At 35.9% G+C, this 24149-nt stretch overlaps 1 protein-coding gene across 1 annotated transcript; it reads left to right on the top strand.

Annotated features, from left to right (window-relative positions):
• The first annotated feature begins 14774 nt into the window (after window positions 1–14774).
• On the top strand, window positions 14775–16335 carry LOC111878149 (uncharacterized). Its single transcript, XM_023874661.2, has 3 exons — window positions 14775–14921; window positions 15026–15619; window positions 15736–16335. The coding sequence occupies exons 1-3, from the start codon at window positions 14775–14777 to the stop codon at window positions 16333–16335; spliced, it is 1341 nt and encodes a 446-aa protein (XP_023730429.2).
• The last annotated feature ends 7814 nt before the right edge of the window (window positions 16336–24149 follow it).

The following is a 24149-nucleotide window of genomic DNA, read 5'->3' as shown; positions in this document are numbered from 1 at the left end:
CACGTTTTTGTTTGACTTTTGGTATCTTCAATTTTTTGAATTTCTTCAAAATTTTGTTATTTTGATCTTCATACTTTGATAGCTCCAAAATTCATACAATTTTTGGTAATTTCTCTCTTTTTTTTTATAGAACTCGCTTTTTTTTTTCTCTCAACTCCTACATGCTTAAGCAAGGGAGCTTAACTTAAACGTTTATTGGTTAGAGGTATTACTCTAAGTGCAATGACTACATAAGGTCTCTTGGATAGATTTCAGGTACATGCTGCAGAACTTGTTACATCATATAAGCTACCAGATTACCTTTCATACCTCATGACTTTTCACTAGGAAATGGGAAGCCACAAATACACTATAACATGTGTTGGCTCGGGTAAACATTTGGGTTCTCATCGGATCATCTGATACAATATTAGCAAAATTTTTGATTATCACTAGATTTTCCCAACTTAAACTATTATTTCAAATTTTTAAATTTTTAAATTTTTAAATTTTCCTAATCTAGCAATTTTTATTTTTCCGATTTAAATTCCTTTTGGACCCTTACCCCACACATATTTTCATATAATGCCCTCATTGTATGCATAATAATATTTAAGCACATAAACAGTAAAAAAGGAGAAAAAGGAACACACTCCCCTAGGTAGTAGTGGCGAGACCGAATGGGGCTGCTAAAAGTTGCTCCATAAATTTTCTAGAAAACTGGAACCTGGATTGCAGCTTCTGAATGTGCCGGAAAATAAAATCAAGAGCACCGACTTCTGAAATGAGGTGCAAAGGATTGCAACTAATGCAATATACAGTGACAATGGTGTGGGATATTATCGACCACATATTGTCGTTGAGTGAGGAAAAATCCATATCTCGAATAATTACATGGCCACGACGTGGTAAGTGGTGGCCACATCCTGGTATCTAGCATGGCATCTTCCTCTCGAGATGAAAAACTCCCCCACGACATAGGAAAGTATCAACCATGTCATAGCAGCCAGGATGATACTTCTACTTCGCGTCGGAATAAAACTCCATGGTGTGGGAACAACTCTTCCTTGCCATAGGAATCAATGTATAGTTCGAAACAAAATTTGTTATGAAATCGACGTGCACCCCACACTTATTAAAAATCGTGGCTCTCGATTATAAATGTCAAACTTTGACACAACTATTTCTCTCGTGCTATAACATCAGTCGGTCCTAGCTTCTCAACTTACTCTCAGCTTTCTAAGGGAGAAAACTCTGCTAAAACTAAAACATTCAAAGAGCATCAACATGGAAAACAAAATTACATAAACCAAAAATAAATCAAACTTCCTAATTTAAAAAAATTAAAACATATAAAAATATAAATAAAAATAATAATAATAAGACTAAGACTAAGTCTAATAAACCAAAAATAATATAAAATAAAATAAAAATAAAAATGATAACTCGGTCACTCATCATCCTCGTCGTCATGTCGTTGGCCCCAGATGTGTCGTATCCATCATGTCGCTGCTGGTATGGAGGAGGAAAAGGGATCGAGTAATGAAAACCTTGATGGGAAAAGAATGCAGTCATTGAATCCCAATACCACTGGTGTCTACCCTCCACTATATCAAAGCGCTCGTCCATGCACTGAGCAAAGCAATAAATTTCTATCTCTGGCTCAGGTCCCTGTTGGGCTCCTCATGGAGCAGGTCGATGCCTCAGGAGTCTCTGTGGCTCAGGTACTACTACAAAGTCCATCTGATCGGCCAAGTCGTCTGGTCGTATCTGTAATATACCATCATCACCACATGCCAGTACCCTCATCGACTCCAACAACAATAAACTCATCGGCCTCACATCATAGAACACCATAGATCTCGTGATATCTCTCGTCAACAACTAATATGATCGAGCTAAACGTGTGATGAAGTGCCCACCAAAAATTGGTATATCCTCTCGAAGCCCCCTGGCCATCCTCTCCATGTAAGCAGCTAAAGCAATTGGGGAGGTTCAGGTGCCTCCCTGATGTAATAAGGGTCCATAGGAAAAACAAATCTATAGAAGGAACTCTCTCATTATTCTTTTGATGTGTGAGAGAAATAGAAATCAGATGATGCATTAATCTGTGAGCTGTGGACAGAATCCTCTTCCCTCGAGCAGTATATGGTATGTACACACCCCCAGTAATCTCAGCCCAAAATGTATTTTCATTGTACACAGCAGGTCGTCCTGTATCACAATCAGCAAGGAATGTCAAAAAGTGGATATTCCTCGTCTCATCCGCAGTATAAACCTCAAATCTAATGGCAACCTCAGTCGCACTACACTCCTTGCTTACCCCACCAAGTCCAAAGGAAAAAGTTGTCATGTCATCGGGGATCTTCCTAGGGTCAAGGGAAACTATAGAATAAAATTCCTGATAAACAGGTTCCTATATCCTGAACAGTCTGTCCCAACCTCGGCATACAAACAAACACACCCCATTGGCGTCCAAGTAGATGTATTACAAAAAATTCTAGATAAGTTCATCCAGTCCAGTATAGGATGCCAATCCCCAATGGAATGAAAGCGATGACAATTTCTTTGGTGAGCAGTAAACTAAGCTTGTTCAGATATCTACCATGAGTTTCATCGTTCAAGCTTTGTGGGAAATGCAAGAAGCGGTGACCGGTTATGTCCTCGGGTTGGTTTCTTCTTTAAATTCTTCGAGCACTTAATTTGCAAAAAAATAAATACAAAACAAAACCACCACAATAAAACACAACATTATACAGATTTTAAACGAAAATCATGAGTTGGGCATTGACCGTACGTTGGGCGTATGTCCAGTGGCTCCATCGCTTGGTTGTTTTACATGTTCTAGGCCGAATCAGCCCAAAGGTGTGATCTAAAGCTCCTATTTGGTTTAGTAAGCGTAATCCAGCCACAATCTCATCTAAAATCGATCCCAATTCAAGAATGGTATAATCCCTAGATATAACCTGTCGACAAGGTACACAGGGTGTAAAAATTACGTACGATTGGCATACACATTTATACTTGGCTACGCCGTTCGTAGTTTACACGTACGCTAGGCATACGTTATATTCGAATAAAGTCTTGGTCGCGATCATCTTCCTTCTACGAAGGGTGTTCAATCAAATTACGCATGACGTAATTTTTGTAAGGTCCTGAAACGGATCTTACTAGTGATAAAATAGAAAACACGATCAGTTAGCAATAAAGAACGAGTAGAATTGAGAATAAACAAGCTTGCACACGCTTTTCTATTAAGAATGACGTCTGGTACAACTTGTGGTTACAGCAGTCATGAAATCTAAGATATCAACAACTGACAAAAGACCTAGCACACCTCTATATATACTGGACCTGGGCCGGCCTTGGGTTTACGGCTGTAAACAGGCTTACGGCCGTAAACTCACTGCCGGGCTGTAAACTACATATAAACTACCTCAAGCTATAAATTGACTCAAAAGTACCTATTACATAGAAAGCCTAGACCAAACCACTAATTAGACCCTTGAATTTTAATGGTATATTTTTTATTTTCACTGCTTTTTGCCCATTTTAATTTCCTTTTCATTTTTAACACAAGTAAAACACAATCCCAGAATCATAAAAACAATCTCCCGCCAGTTTGTACAATCATGTCGGTGGCTTGCCGCGACCGTCGGAGCTACCTGAAACACATAACACATAACACGGTAAGCATAAAACTTAGTGAGTTCCCCAAAATTCCACACACACACAACAACCACTCGAGGCTATGCTTAAAAGACCCTCTGGTCAATGTGCCTCAGTGGGAGCCTCCGACCCCACGAATCTGATGGACCCTCTGGTCCCTCAACTCAGCATCTCAATATAATACATAGTAAGCATATCAAAAACAAATAGCAGGAACTCTCAATACACATCACATACACATAAGACCCACTGGTCACACATAAGTTAGCACTTAAGGTAGGTATAGTGAGAAGACTCACCCGATAAGATAGATAGTAAAAATATGGTGCCTGAACTCCTCGATCTAGCCTCCGACTATTACAAGGATAAAATTTCTAATTAATAAACTCCTTAAATTATCATTCCAAGAAAATGGGTAGAAGACCATTCCACCTTTTCCTGGCCTCTCTTAATCGGTTTGACCAATCCCTAAGGTCAACTGAAGTCAATTCCAGTCAATAGTCTAATATTGACCAGACTTGCCGAGTGCACTCGCGTGACTTGGCGAGTTCAAGCGTATCCTCTGAATCCCTCTAAGGCCTCACATGATTCATCGAGTTAACCTCCCAACTTGACGGGTTATCACTGGGTCATGAATCGCGGGGAAAATCCGATCCGACTCGTCGAGTCATCTCATAGACTCGGCAAGTCGTCTCCATTGCATTACTCATATGGCCTTCTGAAGTTAGATCCGGAACTCTAACCCATAGATCTGGCCTTCTAGCATCCAAAAGTCACGTAAAGGTCTGAACTTGGGGTTCATGCATGGTGTATATTGCTCTATATACCATTATGACTCCATTAAAGCTTCATATCTTCAAAGCTCCAAGGTTACTCACTCATGGCTTCCTACTTTCTGGTTCTTTGGACATCATAAGGTCCAGATCCAAAGAATAACTCGAGAAAGGGTTTAGATGCACCCAAAACCCCATCAAAATGGTGTTACAAGCCCTAACTTAGCAACCAAAGGAAAAATCTAACCAAACACAAGGAAGGCAAGACCTTATACTAGATCTGAAGCTTGAAATGAAGATGAAACTAATCCCCCAACTCTCCTATGAGATTCTTCCAACACCCTTGATCCTCTTCTCAAAGAAATGACCTCAAATTAGCCTCTTTCCTCTCTAGCTCATAAATAACTCTAGGGTTTCTCTTAACAGACGAAGACACTGATGGGAAGGGGCCAAGGAGGCCATAATTGCCTTTGAATAGGCCCAAGCCCAAGAAAATTAGGGTTTTTGCCTCCAGTGTTGACTCTTCGAGTTGGCTCTCCGACTCGTCGAGTCCTCTCATTTTCCACGTCACCAAGTTGCGATCCTACTCAACGAGTTGAGGCGCCAACTCGTCGAGCCACTCCTCATTTCTCAAAATAAATACTCAATTTATCATACCTGGAGTTCCGGATGTTACAATTATTAAATTAGGCACCTACACAACAACAAAACCCTCCGACAAGAGCCACGTTATCAAAGAAAAAAATATGAATAAAAATAAAAATAAAAATAATAATAATAATATAACTAAAACAAAATAACAAATAACGAATAATCAAATAAACCAAATTAATTGAAAACTATTTCCCAACCTGCCAAAAACATGATGTGTGATTATTATATATAAATTTTTTAAATGCTTAAGTTTTAAATTTATAAAATTGAGTTTATCTCAACCGAATTAACACACACACACACACGGCAGTGAACCTAATCATGTAATAGTATAGCTATGGTAAGAATAAGTGTCGAACACAAGGGGAACGGTGATGAATTAATTTGGAGTTCTTGATTATAGGTTGCACTGAACACAATAAAGCAATAAGAAATATTTTATTAAATACTTTAAATTCAACTTAACATCAAATATCGATAAACTGACTGAAAGACAAATATCTTTAGGTACTTCAGTTTAGATCAATTACATCTCAAATTAATGGTTAACTTCTGATACAACGGATATTCATTCATTATTTACCGATTCCTAATATGACTAGTGTCATAGTCATGACACGTAATCCTTTGATTTCAACACAACTATTAATTAATTTATCAGGTGAACAAACAATCATGCAAATCAGTATTTAGTTCGTATTAAGCAAAATTTGATCTTATTTAACCCTAATGGTAATATGAGTTAAATCATGCAGAGAATGGTCATTTTACTCATGCAGACACATTAAAGTTCATTACTATAACCCCTAACCCTATGTTTTGGTCAAAACTCTAGTCATAATCACCAATGGTTACTGGACAACTATTATTCAATTTAACACAACTAGATGGTCCTCTAAACTCTATTAATTCAACAATAGGAAAAAAATAACAACCTTTAACACATATAGATCTTGAATCAAACTTGAAAAAATAAATTAAATAAGAATAATCAAATTAAATAGCAATTAAACCATAAATTTAATGATTCATTCAATCATAAACATAAAGTAAAAGGTTTTAACACTTAGATCAGAAAGTAAGCACATAATAAAATCTCAATGGAATGCTAATATGGTCACGATAACAAACCACATGATTACCGACATGAATCCGCTCTCCAGTCCCTCAGATCTCCGCTCTTGTCATCTTAACGGCCTTCCGGCTGCCTTCTAGACCATCAATATTGCAGAATAAAGGTTACTTGTCGACTAAGGATCAACGGTATTTGAGTTCCCCTTCTGGTTGGCCGAAAATCACTTTTTATAAGAGTTAGAGTTGACTTACGTCCGCTAGGTGTAAGTCGGTGTACGCAAGGCATACTAAGAAACCAATTGTGATCTTAATCTGGAGACCAAGCCCAGTAGGATGGGCGTACCAACATCTGCGTTGGGTGCAGTCCATATATCTGCATTCCACTGAGCGTAAGTCCCACTACACTGGGCATAGTGGGCTGCCTTTAGCACACTTATTCCTTTTTGCATAACAAGCCCAATTTCCACTCCACTTATTTGTTTTCTACTCTAGAAACAATTATATCTGTAAAACATAAATTTAACCATTATAAGGACCTTTTATTCAAAATAACAATAATAAAGGTTAAAATATTATGATATATATATACATATATATATATATATATATATATATTAGGGGGAATTTGATATTGCATGTTTCTCTAGGAACAGTTTCTTCATGATCTAGTGCACTTTCTATTCCTCTTCTTTTTCTTTCTTATCTTTAGAACCAAATGCCGTTCCATGCTTCAGGCATGTTTTAAACTCTTGAGTGAATTTATCATCAAGTTGTCCATATGGAATTTCAACTGGAGCTGGAAAATTGAGAGCTGGAATATATGATTTATTCACCCTTTTGTGTCAGTAAATGCATCAGGCAATCTATGTTCCATTTATTGGAAATTCATTATCTTTTGAACTTCTACTCATATTGTTTTGTGAGAGGGTCAAGATATGATAAAGAAGGTTCGTCCCATAAAACATCCTTTTCTAGAATCATATTTTTTCCCATAATGATGGGAAATTTGCCTCATAAAATTGGTAATCAGCTAGGTATGTTGTAAAAACATCACCTGTTAAAGGTTCAATATATCTTACAATAGAGACTGACTCTTAACCGACATACATTCCCAACCTTCTTTGAGGACCCATTTTTGTCCATTGTGGTGGTGAAATGGGGACATATGTTGCACACCTAAAACTTCTTAAATGGGATATATTTGGCTCTTAAACAAAAGAAAGTTATAGGGGAAAATATACATGATATGAACTTGGTCTAATGTGTATCATTGATCAAACATGTAAGATTGCATGGCCCAAAAAATACAAGAAGTTTGGTCATCATTGTTAATGGTCTAGCTATTAGTTGGATGCGTTTAATCAATGGTTCGGCTAAACCATTTTGTCTTTGTACATGAGCAATTGTATGCGCAACAATAATTCTTATAGACATACAATAGTCATCAAATGTTTGTGAAGTAAATTCACCGATGTTATCAAGTCTCACTCTTTTGACAGTATAATCAAGGAAATGTGCCCTTAACTTAATAATTTCAGTAAGAAACTTTACAAGTGCAATATCACAAGCTGTAATAGCCATACATGAGACGATTTGTTGGATGAATCTATTAGGACCATAAAGTATCTAAATGGTATAGATGGTGGATGAATTAGTCCACATATATCAACTCGAATTCTATCAAGAAATCTAAGTGACTCCCTTTTAACTTTATTTGGAGAATGCTTTATAACAACTTTCCAAGGAAAAAATGTATATGGTATTATGTTATTTGATTGAGGGAACTTCTGGTACTTCTATGGGTGCCCATGCGTATTCTCAATTATCCTATGAATAATTGTTAACCCTAGATGGTCCAACCTATCATCCCATAAACTAAATATCCCATGATAACAACGTTTTTCTTTGACTATGATATTTGATTCAATCATATGTATATATGTATAATGCAGACCGTAATCAAGTGTTGGTATTTTTTTAAGCACATGGTTGTTTTTGTCTATAATACACATATATTTCTTATTTTCATTAGTCATAGTTTTTTCTCATATCCTTTGAAATATATGTCATTGAAGCTCAATAAGTTTCTATTGAGAAAATAAGGGATTTTCTATACAAAAGCTTGTACCATTTGGTAATATAAAATAGGCTATCCCATTTCCGTCTATAAAATCTGTAGGACCTCATCTTGTATGTATGACTATTTTTGTTAAACTAATTTTGTAAAAAAAAATCTTTGATTTTAGACTAGTGTGTGTGCTACCACTATGTGTTATACAAAGATCTCTAATCTTTTCTTGGTGTTGTGCTCCAGTTGGACTCAAAATAAATGTCACATATGAAAGAAATAATAAGCCAATAAACAGAATAATTATTATTATTATAAAAAAGTTCATTTATTGTAGGAAATACATTACATGAAAAAACAATGGAAGGAAAAACAGGTTTACTAGAACAATAATATAAATTTTTAGTTAATGTCTTCCATGTCATTAGAAAAATTAGCAATAGTTAGTGGAGTGCATTCAACATTATCAATATGGTTTGTTTCTTTTCCTTTTCCTTTAATGGACTCTTGATAAAGTTGATAAAGATGTGTAGGTGTGCAACATGTCCTTGACCAATCGCATGTGCTACCACATCTACAACATGAACCATCAGATTTTTGTGATGTCCCAACATCATGCCTCGTCACTTTGGCCTTGTCTTGTGTATGAACATTGTTTCTTTGTAAATATTGGTAATTATTCCCTTTCTCTTCATGACCACAATTATTATGTTGTCCATAACCATAATTATGGTTTCAATTATGGCTTTGGTTTCGATTAAAATACCACAGCCTCATCGTTGATCACGACCACGCCCTCGTCCACGTGTATTGTTTCAATGACCATCAATATTTTTATCATTTTCTTCAGGAAGTGCTAGTGATCCCGTTGGACGAGATTCATGGTTTTTCATCAAGAGCTCATTTTTTTGCTCTGCAGCAAACATGCATGCATTAAGTTTAGAATATTTTGTGAAATTTTTCATCCAATATTTTTGCATCAAGGTAATGTTTGTTGCATGAAACAGGGAGTAAGTTTTCTCTAACATATTTTCATTAGTAACTTCTTGTCACTAATACTTGAATTGTGAACATAATATAAACAAAGCTAAGTTGTATTCATTTACTTTCTTGAAGTCTTGAAACCTCAATGTTCTCCATTCATCTCTATCATTTGGAAGTATAACTTCCTTTTCATGATCAAATCTCTCTTTCAAGAGATTCTAGAGAATGCTTGGGTCAGTAATATCAAGATATTCAAATCTTAATATTTCATCAATATGATTACGAAGGAAAACTATTGCTTTCACCTATTTCTTATGCCAAAAAATCATTAAATTCATATATTGCATTTGAGATTCCCATGGAATCAAGATGCATTTTTTACATCTATCATCCATGGCACATAGTTTTTCCTGCTAACTTCAAGTGCTGCAAACTTGAGCTTTGCAATGTTGGACATCTTGTAACTATAAACTTTAATATGAAAATTAAAATCCATATATTTCAATATGTGTTGCACAAAACAGATGCAGGAGAAGAAACATCTAATACAAGACTAAGAAAGGATAAAATAAATTAGGATAAATACAATTGGTGTGTGATTGAAAATTAGGAAACCAAGTGATATTATCATTATAGTTGCTAGAATCACAACTGGATGAATCATTTGGATTTTGATAACCTTGAAATGTGAGAGACTTTATTCCAATTTTGTGGTAGAAAGAAATATAACATTGGTGTTATTTATAGTAGAAAATATAGTCATTGTGTGTGTATGTATGTGTGTGTATATATATATATATATATATATATATTATGTATATTTATTTTATAAATCATTTAATAAGACTTATAACTAATAAATAATTTTACTAATTAGAAACATAAATAAATATCAGTAAATATTTAAATAAAATTATGAAGGATATGTAAAATATAAGCAAATAAACATTGGTATACATAAATAAATATTAGTATACTTAAATAAAATTAGGTGCATAATTTAGATGTTAGTATGCATAAATAAAAGTTAGAATAGATAAATAACGGTTACCAAAAGGAGCAAAATCATGAAAATTGGAATTTTTTATATAAGAATTATTCAAAATAAGTTTTTGAAGTATTTTTTTCATTCTAAAAAATATTACTTTTAAAAAAAAATATTGAACATAATATGATCCAAAATTTGATAATTCAAAATATTTATGATTCAAAAAAAACTTTTTTTTCAACTTGTTTATGATCCATAGTTTGTTACGATCTAAAAATATTTAGACTCAAATATTTTATAATCTTTAACTATACCTTTTATGATTTAAAAATAGATTATTCAAAATATATAATGATCCATAATTTTTTTTGAACGAATATTATTTAATTGAATATATTACTAATCCAAAATCATATGATTCAAAATTGATTTGATTCAAAATACTATGATTCAAAATAATTTGATTCAAAATTTTATGATCCAAAAATAGTATGACTAAAAAAATATGAATGAAAAATATTATGATCCTTAAAATTCTTCTTATTTAAAATTTTATAATTATTAAACATTAAAAAACTCAAACATATGTTTAGTATAAAATATCAAAAAAATCAAAAAAACCAAAAACCTAATAAAAAATAAACAAAAACACTAGAATATTCAAGTATGTAATAAATATATTTAAAAAAAGATAAAAAAAATAAAAAGAAAAAAAAAATTTAAAAATAAAAAAAAACGAATTTTTTTTTAAAAGATGCTAAAACTGAGCATATATATATTTTTTTTTAGTTTTTACTATATATATATATATATATATATATATATATATATATATATATATATATATATATATATATATAAATGAAAATAAATAATAAAACCCACTTAAATAACGTTCAATGGACCTTCGTCGCACCAGATAAAATCCTCGAGTCTGTATTAGTTACTACACACATGGGTCGCATGTGAACGCTCCACAATCAATAATTTTGGTTTTGACGTTTGTGCCCTTAACGAAATGGGTGGTGGAAAATTGTCCTCTCAGTCCACACAATATATATATATATATATATATATATATATATATATATATATATATATATATATATATATATATATATATATATATATATATATATATATATATATAAATGATAGTTTGCCCCTTAGGAACACCATAAATACAAAAGCCACGGGTAGCATGGCCGAGGCTGTCACCTTTTCTTCACCAAGCTAATGCTCATTCCAGCTTGGATCGAGACATTCCTCGATGACCAGAATCCAGCCTAGAACATGAGCGTGAATGTTAATAGGTGGCAAACCATCACCTGCTAACTCCAGTCCGAGTGCATGCACCACTACCAAGGCTAAGCTAATCACGGCTTAGACATGGGACAGCGACATGATCAACCAATTAGTGCTTCTGTCTTGATCGGAGTCTGACACCCCTATTCAATCGAGCGGGACCCATTCCAGATCCTCAGTATAAAAGACCACATGCCTCCAATAATCTCTCTTTCTCTGTGTGTGTGTGTGTGTCAACCTAAAGCTCTATAAGCCTTACGCTTTATACTCAATCTCTCCAGAGAAACTGACTTGACCGTCAGAGCGTTCTCCCGAGATCCCCTCCCGGAGATCGTGTTCTTGTTTGACCGTTGTGATTGCAAACATCCACCAAAGATCATATACACAAGATACTGGGGCACATGGGAGGCCTAATATCACATCATTGGCGCAATCCACTTGTTGAGACAATGATACTAAAAGCTTAAAACCTTAAGAGTTGATCATGGCGTGAAGGAGGTACCAGCAAAACGATGCAAGGACCTGTTCGACCAATGTCATCTTTAGACTCAGTTATCACTGAGATAAATCAGATAGATATCCCCACCATTGCATACTCTCCTACAGCGGGAATGATGATAAACCATTTCTGCGAACCCACACTCACACCGACAATTACGCAACATTTGGCCCAAATGAACCCCATCCCAAACACAACACAAATTCCAACCCCGTTACTCTACAGTACCATGACACCGTTTACACCGATGCCACAAATAGTAATATATCTATACATGCAAATACAATCAGTTTCAAAATTCCAGCCAATATACTCAACACTGGAAACAAGTCCATCCATGGAAGTGCCTTTCACAAACACGACCATCGCTCCACAAACAACGATCGACACTCCACCCCAATCAGATATGCCCGCTTCATATTCTAACACCCCATTCTACAATGTATAGGCACAACCATTTTCTATGTTTCCAAGCATGTCACACAATATACACCAGTCAAATCTCCACATTCCAACACTCAGCTCTTCCTCACAACCAAGGAAATTGCCACATGCCCCTCCTAAATCAACATACATTCCCATTTATACCTGAACTACATGAATATGACATGCCCACCATAGCCAAATTACCTAACCTAAAGATATACAACTGAAAAAATTGCCCAGACAGCAGGGGCGGTCCTAGCTAGGTGCCTGGTGTGGCACCGGCAACACCTAGCTTCCGCGCACGTAGTAGAAAAAATTTCATTTTTTTTAAAATTTTTTACCTATTGTGCCACTACGTAAAAAATCATGCAACTACTAAAAAAATTGTGCAACTACATAAAAAAATTGTCACTCTATCGGGAATTACTAAACGAAAAAAAATAATAACGAGCCCACAACCCAATGTTTTAATCGATTATTGTCTAATAGTCCAATTGCCCAAAGCCCAAAATAAAACTTAAGTGGATAAATTGGCAATTGGGCTAATTGCTTGTAAAAAAGATAGCCCATCCTAATTATTTGAGTTTCTAATTGATGATCGGTACAAGCAAAAAAAAGAAAAAAAGAAAGAAAACGATTACACAACAACATAAACGATCGTCGAGACGTCGACTCGACTTCTTGGCGCTTGCGGCTTGCCTCCAAGGCTCCAAAATTCAATCAATTGCCGAATTCCGATCGCCCCTAGATGACTTCTATATTCGATCGAGTACTTCTGTCTTCTTGATCGTGAGTCACAGCCCAAAATCGATTTTGTTGTTTGATCGATTTTAATCCTAGAATCTTGATCGATTTCTTGAAGCAGGTTTCAACAATAGTATCGATCAATAACTTTTGTCTAACTGTCTTCTTTCAATTTCTACAATGAAGCAAGTAAGTTTTACCAATTACCATTTACCAATTCATTTAGATATTTGAAATTGATATGTTTTTTAAAGTTATTGATTGACTTGGGTGAAATTGATTTGTTTTGTTGAAGTTATATTGTTTGATTAGGTTATATTCATATATTGCTATGTTTTTTTTTTATTGAATTGATTGTTTGATTAGGTGAAATTCATATGTTTTTTATTGAATTGATTGTTTGATTAGGTGAAAGCAACTTGTTTTATTGAAGTCATTGTTTGATTAGGTGTAATTGTTATGTTTTTATTGAATTTTTGTTTGATTAGGTGAAAGCAACTTGTTTTATTGTTTGATTAGGTGTAATTGTTATGTTTTTATTAAATTTTATTTGATTAGGTGAAATCAACTTGTTTTATTGTTTGATTAGGTGTAATTGTTATATTTTTGTAGGTTAAACTAAGTGATTTTTTTTTACCAAAAGACAAAGACCTAATCCTAATGAAAGTGGTGAAGAATGTTCCCAAATACCAATCACCAATCAATCAATTCCTTCCGTTTCTAATCCTAATGCAACTCCACAAACACCAATCACCAATCATTCAATCCCTTCGGTTTCTAATCCAACTCCACAAACACCATGTTCTAACCAACCTAATGATAACGTTGACTTGAAAGATCTTCCAAAGGACCCGGCGGATAGTCCATTGATTACAAGTTAAAATTCAAATATAAGAGATGATGTATGAAGAGCATATTTGCTTCAAATACCATGTCAAGTAAGGGCACATAAGTTTCCTAAAAAAAATAGGTGATAGATTTAGAAGATTCGTTCCTTCATGGTTTAATGACTTTGATTGGTTGGAATATAGTGTGAAAAAGAATTGTGCATATTTTTTATATTGTTATTTGTGTGGGGACCTCATGGGAAAAAAAGGAGGGAGAGATGCATTTGTTTCCCAAGGTTTTGATACTTGGAATAAAAAAGATGCATTTCGGACTCATGTGGGTGGTGTTGATAGTTTTCACAACAAAGCAAGAGAAAAGTGTGAGTTTTTAATGAGGGAAAAACAAGCAATTAATGTAGTCTTGAGGAGGCAAACCGAAGCGGAGGACAATAAATATAAAGCTCGATTACGTGTTTCTATTATTGTTGTTAGACTTTTATTAAAAATCGGTTTACCGTTTCGTGGTCATGACGAGTCGGTTAACTCGGAAAATAGAGGGCTTTACATTGAAGTGTTAAAAGCCATTCGAGAGACTAGTGAAGAGATTTTCAACAATACTTTAGAAAATGCTCCTAAAAACAATCAACTAATTTCCCCTAAAATTCAAAAAGAACTTGTGCAATGTTTTGCACAAGAAGTACTTTTGAGTATTCGTGAAGAGATTGGTTAAGATGTTTTTGCTTTACTAGTTGATGAATCTAGTGATGTTTCAAAAAAGGAACAAATGGCTATTGTTTTGCGTTATGTCGATAGTCTTGGCTTTGTCAAAGAAAGATTCATAGGAATAGTGCACGTGAAGGATACGTCTTCTTTGACCCTCAAAAATGCCATAAATGAAGTACTTACAAGTAATAAGTTGAGTTTTAGTCAGGTAATTTATTCTTTACTTTTTTTTATTTCATTTTAATTATATATATATATATATATATATATATATATATATATATATATATTAATTGTTTTAAATTTTAATAGATAAGAGGACAAGGTTACGATGGGGCTAGCAATATGCGAGGGGAATTCAATGGTTTGAAAGCTTTGATATTACAAGAGAATGACACAGCTTTTTATGTACATTGCTTTGCACACCAACTTCAACTAGTAGTTGTGGCTGTAGCAAAGAAGGATGATGGTGTTAGTGACTTTTTTGAGCAAATTTCGTTGGTGGTTAATGTTGTTTGTGCCTCGTGTAAAAGAAAAGACTTACTACGAGAACAAGCAAGAGAAAGGGTGCAAAAAGGCTTGTGTAGTGGTGATCTTGAAACAGGAAGAGGGTTAAATCAAGAGACCACACTTATTCGAGCGGGAGAAACAAGATGGGGTTCACATTTCAACACACTCACAAGTTTGATGAAGTTGTTTGCGGATGTTCTTGTAGTTTTAGATTTTGTGAAAGAGGAGGGAGGCACATTGGCAAACCGTCAACAAGCATCTGGAATCTTAGCATATTTTAAATCATATGAGTTCGTGTTTTACTTACATACGATGTATGACATTTTACACCTCACGGGTACATTGTCAAAGCAACTTCAAAGAAAAGATCTAGACATTTTGGAAGCGGCTTCGATGGTTAGAGGGACAATGGAGGCATTGCAGTCTTTTAGAAACATAGGGTTTGCTAGCATTTTGCCAAAAGTATCCTCTTTTTGTCAACACACGAAATTGAAACTTTAGATATGGAATAGTTGTATATTGGTGCGAGAAACCGTAGGACTACAAAGACTAATAGGTTTCATTTTGAGGTTGAAATCTTCAACACGGTGGTAGATATGCAACTTACAGAATATCGGGATCGATTTAGTGAAACAAGCACCCAATTACTAAAATACATGGCTGCTTTGAGCCCTTGTGATTCATTTGCACAATTTGACAAATCAAAGTTATTGAAATTGGGTAAGTTATACAAGTATGACTTTGATGATTCAGATATGATAGACCTCGAAGGACAACTTGAGATATTTTATCACTCTTGCATTAAAGATGAGCGTTTCACTAGTTTGAAAGGAATTTCCGACCTTTCTCGTTTGATGGTTAGTACAGGGAAGCATCGGTCTTATCCTTTGGTTTATAAGCTTTTAAAGTTGGCTGTGATATTACCCGTAGCGACCGCAAGTGTAGAAAGATGTTTTTTAAAGTTGAAGCTCTTGAAGACAGACTTGCGTAGCAAAATTGGCGATGAATTTTTGAACGACACATTGCTTTGTAATGTCGAGACGGAAGCACTTACGAAAGTTGAGGATGAAAAAGTAATGGAGCAATTTCAAAAGATGTATGCACGTAGATGACAAATTTAAATTATAATAGATAGTTGTTATATAATGTTTAACCAGAAAAAAAATTTGTATTAGATGGTTTATATTATGTTTGACCGGATTTTTTTTAACGTTCTATATTATGTTCGACCAGACAAAAAAATTTGTGCAACCCCTACTACTAATTCCTGTGTCCGCCCCTGTCAGACAACTATATAGACACACACGAATGGCACATGCAGTCATTGAAGATAGACTAACGCTTCTAGTGCACCGATTTTCCCACTACCTTATACGAAAATGAAGGGGCCTGGTTCAAAAGCCTAGCACCAAACATCATTTGCAACTTCGCAGAACTAAAGGAATTATTCCTCACTAATTTCATGTAATTACGAAAATATAGAAGCGACATCAGAGATATAATTGGTTGAAAACAACATGAGGGGGAATCGATTAGAGATTACTTTGAACATTTCACTGAGGCAACACTAGATGTCCCAGGGAAGAGTGACCATCTTGTCACAGGAGACTTTACACATGGACTCCTTCCCGGACCATTGTAACAATAAATTTTTCGGCAAAATACCAACCACTAGAAAATAAATGAATGAAAGAGTCCAAAAATATTTACGGAAAGAGGATGGAACGGAATCAAAAGAAGCATACCCGATGGCAGGAACCTCCCAGTGGGGCAGGCCGAAGGAGAACCACCACCACAACCAAACCAAACGAGGGAACAAAAGGTGGTATTTCCTTAGACCATATCAGAGAGATGAAAGGCGGTATAGACGCCTAGATGTACAATCCAACACTGAAAAACCCAAAGAAACCCATAATTTTCCATACAAACCACCAGATAGGTCCAAATATTGTGAATTCCACAAATAGCCATGGCCCGACACGGCTGACTGCAACGTTCTAAAGAAAGAAATAGACGAATGCATTGACCAATGGAAACTCATAGAGATAGCCAGAACCCTCCGCGAACGACCCAAAATAAGTGAGCCAACCACAAGACCAATCAAAGAAGAACCCTAGAAAAACAAGAAAGGACCGGAAATTCTTGTCATCAATACCAAACACCAGGCAAACCCCCGACCAATCCCCTCCGCTATGACGGGCACATAATTACATTTCGCTCCACGTGATCGAATCCCCCCAAAATGGTGAGGGGATGATCCCCTCACAATCATAGGGTGGATAAAGAACACTACAATTTACAGGTGTTGAAGGAGGAAGTGCAACTGACATCATCTTCGAACAATGTTTCAGGCATCTATCTGCCAAATGGAGAGAAGGGTTGGACTTATCACCATCCAGATAAGTCGGGTTGTAGGGTACAACATTACACCACTCAAGGAAATTTCTCTTCTGTTCACCCTGGAAAGCGAACCCGAAGTAAAACGGAAGACAATGTTACTACATTTCGTGGTAGTGCGAGCAGCATCCAAGAACATCATTATTCTTAGGAGAACAACGATGCTCAAAATTGAAGTTGTTGCGTCCACCATCCATGGTTTAGTTAAGTTCCCAACAGAATCAAGAATTGCAACTATCAGAGCTATCAAAAAGGTGTTCATGATTAGGATGTAAAATTAGCAATTCATCAATTGGTTAACAAAGCCAAGAAGTCGAACATAGTACCTTCAGGTCCATCTCAACCATCCACCGCATATAGGACAAGCAAGCCCAGAGTATCCAAGTATAATAATTTCCTTCTTCTTTATGGAACTATTTACATAAACAACAAGCTTCTAGTGGGTGTTGAGCCAGCTAAACACATGTTCATTCGGGAACCAGAACATAGTATCTTCTATCTTGACAGTCAGAGTCAAATATTCTTTCAGTGCACCAACAATCTTCTTGTTGCTTCTACTACGCATATTTTTAATCTTTGTTTGGAGGGCATGCATCATAAAGAACTAGAACGAGGCTATCATGTGTTGATCTATCTTGAACTTAGTAAGTGTTTAACTATTCTTCATCTTGATGAATTTAAGTGCTTGAAACTTAAGATTATGACGGAAGCTGAAAAGTTCTCCAATGATGATTTTGACTACTCCTTTGAAAATTATTTTTGACATCATTAGATAGGCGGGAAATTGTAAGGTCACACCTTATGATCTGTTAAGTCAAACACATAACATGTTTTCCACTAACACCAGTGCCAGAACTAGCTTGATCAACAATAGCGTGATCCACATGGTCTTAGGGATTGTATGTATATTAGGAAAATATACTTTGTAATTATAAAATAGATATCTAATCCGTAACCTTATTGTTTAGGATCAGGCCTTACATAGATTAGAATATACCTCCAAAATAGTTGGATCTCCATTTCTATAATAGTATATAGTATATTATTAGGGTTAAACCCTAATAGAGCTTTGTGCCTCTCTTTTTTGTGACAATTCTCTTTGTGAGAACCTTTTCTTAGTGAAAACATATTTGTGATTATTCTTGTTTTTTTTCTTTCTTACTCATTGTTTGTTCTTCATTATTCATACTTGAGTGTTCCGATCAATACAAACATTAAAAACGTCGCTTATTCTATGGTAATGCAGGGCTGGTAGGAATTACTCGTTGGATAGAAAGGAAGGAATATGTATTCCATATTAGCTCTTATGACCAAGAATATAAGGTTCAGCTCGCCACCTACATGTTCATGGATACAACAATTTTATGGTGAAATGATCATTCCAAGACTATGGGCATGGATGCAACATATTTTCTTCTATGGTATGAGTTGAAGCAAATGCTCATAGAAGAATATTGCCCCATAAACGAAATGTAGAAGTTAGAAAAGAAAACTAGAAGATCCCCATGAATGGTGTAGATATTATTTTCCTATATCACTCGATTTAATGATCTGTTTACACTATGACCGTTCTTCGTTACACCTGAGTACAAAAAGGTCAAGAGGTACATTTGGGGAATAGTTCCTCAAATTCAAGGGCATGCACTTCTTCAAGGATAACTACCTTTGATATTGACAAGTTTCTAGCCTTCAACTTGGCTACCCAGTGTATCCACCAAGGAACCCTAGTAAAGAAAGCAGACACACCTAGAGTTAGAGATAATAAATGAAAGTCTGATGAAGACACCAAAGAAAAAAAATCCCCATGGAAGAACCAAAATACTGGAAAGGTGAAAACATTTGATCGCCAAAACCTACTCCACAAAAATAATACACTAGATTTCAGCCAAAATGTAACAAATGCAACAATCTCCATATAGGTGAATGTCGGGAAATACATTATAACAATTTCAACCGAAAGGGTCATACTGGTAAGTTCTCTGGGATCCCTACTCCAGTAGCTAAACCTGGAAATAGTAACAGTGTAAATCGTGGTTTTATGAATGTGGAGAAGTAAGCCATTTCAAAAAAGAGTGTCCATAGTTAAAGACCCAGGGAGGAAATGGCAGAGGAAGGGAATTTGTGATAGGTGCTAGAAATGTAATATAAGACATGTTTGTGGTGACTGGTATGTTTCTACTAAACAACATATATGCAACAATACTATTTGATTCAGGGGATGATAAGAGCTTTGTTGAAACATAAAAGTGACCCTCTTGAACTCAGCTACCGCAACCATCTCTCTACCGCAACGGTTCAGCACCCGCAGCCAATTCAGCACCCGGAGTCAGTTCTTCTTCAGCAACCATAATCAATCTGCAGTCTACTTAATTACTTTTCTTATCTTTATGTAATACACTCTATTATCCAGCATGCCTTGCACGGCTGCTTATAGAGTTGTAGTTTAGTTCTAAGACTCTATAAATAAAGACTCATTCTGTTGTATTAAATACCACTTCTTACTCTTGCAATTCTCACTATTATCTCTACTTACTCTTATCACCCGATCACTGATGACTTGTGAATTATTCTGAATATATTTCTCCAAGTTATCTTCTTCATTTCTCTATCTTTCTACTCTTCTTACTCTAAATTGTTACTGAAACATATCAGACTATAACCTCTCTCCGGAGCAAGTCTTTAAGACTTAATCACTAAGTTTGATCTTCCTTATTAACTCGGAGTGAATGCATTCCTTGTTATGAATCAGCTTCAGTGTATTCTTGATATAACAATTGCCGTCATTTATATTTCTTTACTTTCCGCAACTAACTATCTAACTATCTAACTATATTATTGTTGAGCGTTTAGATCCTTTGAGATTAAATATTCCGCAATATACTTGTTCTAACGTTTGTTCAAGTGTGTCTCCAAGTTTTTCTCTCAACAACTGGTATCAGAGCCAAAGTGGTTGTTTTTTGAATATCGGAACTCTGATTTTTCATAAGGCCTTCTATACCACTAAAGCTCATTTTAAAAAAAAATCAAAAAAAATCAAAAAAAAATCTCAAATGTCATAATCGTTATCTCTGAATGTCTCCAATAGTGTTGGTGGCTCTAACCGAGCTCCAATACTGGTAGCAAATGAATATCATCGCTGGTCACAAAGAATGGAGAGGTACTTAAGAAGACTAGGAAGAGATGTATGGCGATCTGTAGAAGAAGGACCACATGTTCCAATCCTTACACCAGTCCAAACTGATGGCGCTGCAACCAGGATAGGAGGAGGTCAACCAGCCATGAGCCGTCCCAAGGATGATCTCGACAAAATGGAAATTGATGATGTTGCCTTTTATGAAATTTCCTGCGGCGTTGCTCCTGACAACTTTGATATTATCATAAACTGCAAGTCAGCAAAAGAGATCTGGAATGTACTGAAGAACCTGTACGAAGGCTCAGAACAAGTACAAGACAAGAAGCTCACTACAACACTCAATGACTTCAACAACTTTAAAGCTCATATTGGTGAAAGTTTGGAAGACTCCTTCAAGAGGTTCAACCTGATAGTCACTAAGTTATCCAATGCGGGCACCATCCGCAGTAACCATGAAACCAATCTCCAATTTCTTAATGGTTTAGGAATACATTGGACTACGGCTAAGATGATAGTTCAAGGAGACAGGAAGATTCACTCTCTCTCACTCTACAAGCTTTACGGAGAGCTTCAAGCACAAGAATCCACTATACTCAAAGACTGTGCTGACTTCGGAGGACCGCTTGCTCTTATAGCACATGCCCCACCACAGTCACCCTACTCTTCATCGTATGACACTCCACTGCAGTCATACGAAGCGGATTCTGAGTATAATGATGAAGAAGAGTTTCAGAAGGCTATTGCTCTGGTTAGCCAACAGTTCAAACGTATACCACCTCCTTCCTTCCGCAAGAATCAATAGTTCAACAAACCTCCATTCAACCGTAACTTCGGTTCTTAGAACAACCATTCTCGATATCCCAAGGGCTCTCAGAACAATCAACCAAAGGAAGTACCACAATCTCCTCAGAACACTGACTCCAGTACTCAATTAGAAGACAAGACTAATATTGTGATTTGTCATAAATGCAACAAAGAAAATCACTTTGCAAAAGATTGTAAGGCCAATATAGTCAAAGACAGAGCATTCTACCTTAGAATGGCTCAAGAGCTGGAAGAAAAGGAAAAGGCAAGGGCATATGTGGCCCATATCAAAAGAGACCATCAAGTTTGGTCATCCGGAGACGAAGAAGAGACCATCAGCAGTGTTAAAGGAAAAGGGAAAATTTGCATGCTGGCCACTGCGGATGATGATGGGTCTACAATGTTGAACAAAAACTACTACTACATGGCAAAGGATGGGACTCTAAGCATCGTCGAACAGGTAAAACTCATGATCCAAACTTTAAATTATAGTATGCATGACTGTCAACCCTACATAGATGATCTTAATGACACTTGTGATGTCGTCCTTACAGACTATAACAAAGCCTTAGATGAGAAGAACATTGCGTCCCAAGAGATGTTCCACGTGAGAGGACGACTGGATAACAAGAGACTTAAGATGGCTATGTTAGAGAAGGATCTGGAGTTAGAAAAAGATGCTAGAATGATAAGCGAAACCCAATTAGAGATAGCTTTGAACCAGAGAGATTTAGCTCAAAGAGAAATTGTACGCTTAAATCTATTAATTGAAAAATTGTTTAATGAAAGTGAGGCTATTGAAAATTTGGTAAACAATGGAACCGTGGACAATACATATAATTAGGGTTAGTCAAATGGATATCCTACCACAATGGATTCCTTACCCCGGTTCAACAAAGACAGATTGTATGTCCCTCCTGATAGAGAATTTCATTTCCTTGTCAATGACAAGACTTTACCCGAAGATATCAAAACCGACTTCGATAGACTGTACAATTTAAGCAATAATTGTGTCATTGAGGAAATTGTGTCTGAGGCTTCTGGTCACACATATGATCAAATTCCTATCAGTGGCATCATCCATTCAAATTCTCAAATTTCATCCATAATTGATGAAGAAATTGTTGTTGAAGGCTCCGAAGTCTCAAAGGACTTTCCATCCTTGTCCTCAGACCACAGTGTCTCACATTGTAGTCAAATGTCCCAAAAGTGTCCCACCGAAGTTCCTTCTAAGACCTACTCTGCGGTAGTTAAATCATCTCTACCGAAGTCATCAGTTCAAGGAACCACAACTCTTCGATCAATATTTCATGAATTACCCATAGAAAATTTTGAAGTAGGTCAATGCTCTCAAATTCCAGAATCCTCAAGTTCTGATGATTCAAGCCGACGTTTTCAAAATCATTCAAAAAATTCCAGGAAACCGCAGTTGAATAACAATGATTGCGGTTCACCAAAATCTTTGGCAAAATGGGCATTCAAAGAAGAAATTAGATCTCGAGGCACAAACAGACGAAGTTTTTCAAAAAATAAGAAACATGTGAGAATTCCAAAATCTAAGAGCCCAGAAATTTTTTTTTTACAAACTACATTTCAAAAAACTCTTCTTTCATGAAAACAAGAAAAAAGGAAAGTATCGTTTCAAAAGTCATTCCTACTGGTTCTGACACAACCCAAAAAGTTGTCAAGCTTGTAAGAAACTACGTTTTTCAGGTCTATTCCTCAAATGACCCTAATTGGAAAGGAATTTTACCCACTCCAACACTTTTAAAATCACACCAAACTTTCAACAAATAGAAGGGTATCTTACCAAATCCACCTAAAGGGACTCAAAGATTTACACATGCTAAACCTCATTCAAAACAAACTTTTCAGAAACCAAACAACATGCATGTCAGACTTTTCAGAAGTTACCTACCTCGGACCGGTACGAAGTCCAATTCACTCTATAAACCACTGACCAAGCAAAATGTCAGATTCAATGACAAAATTTCTCTTCGTAAATGTCAGTGTAGTTGTCAAAAGGTTTTATCTCATGTCAAATCAAATCAAAGTCAGAAACCTCGTATTTTTTCAAAAACTCACAACAAGCCAAATCTGAACAAACACCCAGGAGTATGTCTAAAACTTGACAAGAGACTTGTCCATGCAACCTCGAACTATGCATCATTCAGAAATACATCAATTGTCCCTGGCTCCAAACTTTTTTGGATGCCTAAACTAACCATGTAATTCTCAGGCTTTGTGCAAGGAGGAACAAGAAGAAGAATGGTTAATTGACAGTGCCTGCTCCTTGCACATGACCGGAAGGTTAGAGTACCTTCGGGATTTCAGGACTATATGCAATGGTGGAAATGTCACGTTTGGCAACAACGCAAACGGTGTCATCCGAGGTTACGGTGTTCTCACTACGGGTAACTTTTCCATTCAGAAGGTTGCTTATGTAGAAAGCCTTAAACACAATCTCATCAGTGTTGGCCAACTATGTAAAGTAGGACATCGTGTTGAATTTGATGATCAGTTTTGTTACGTAATGACAAGTGATAGGAGCTCGTGTCTGATCAAATCTCGATCCGAAGGTACCATGTACCC

Source organism: Lactuca sativa, chromosome 5, assembly GCF_002870075.4.
Source record: "Lactuca sativa cultivar Salinas chromosome 5, Lsat_Salinas_v11, whole genome shotgun sequence".
NCBI lineage: Eukaryota > Viridiplantae > Streptophyta > Magnoliopsida > Asterales > Asteraceae > Lactuca > Lactuca sativa.
This window is presented reverse-complemented; position numbering and strand designations above follow the sequence as displayed.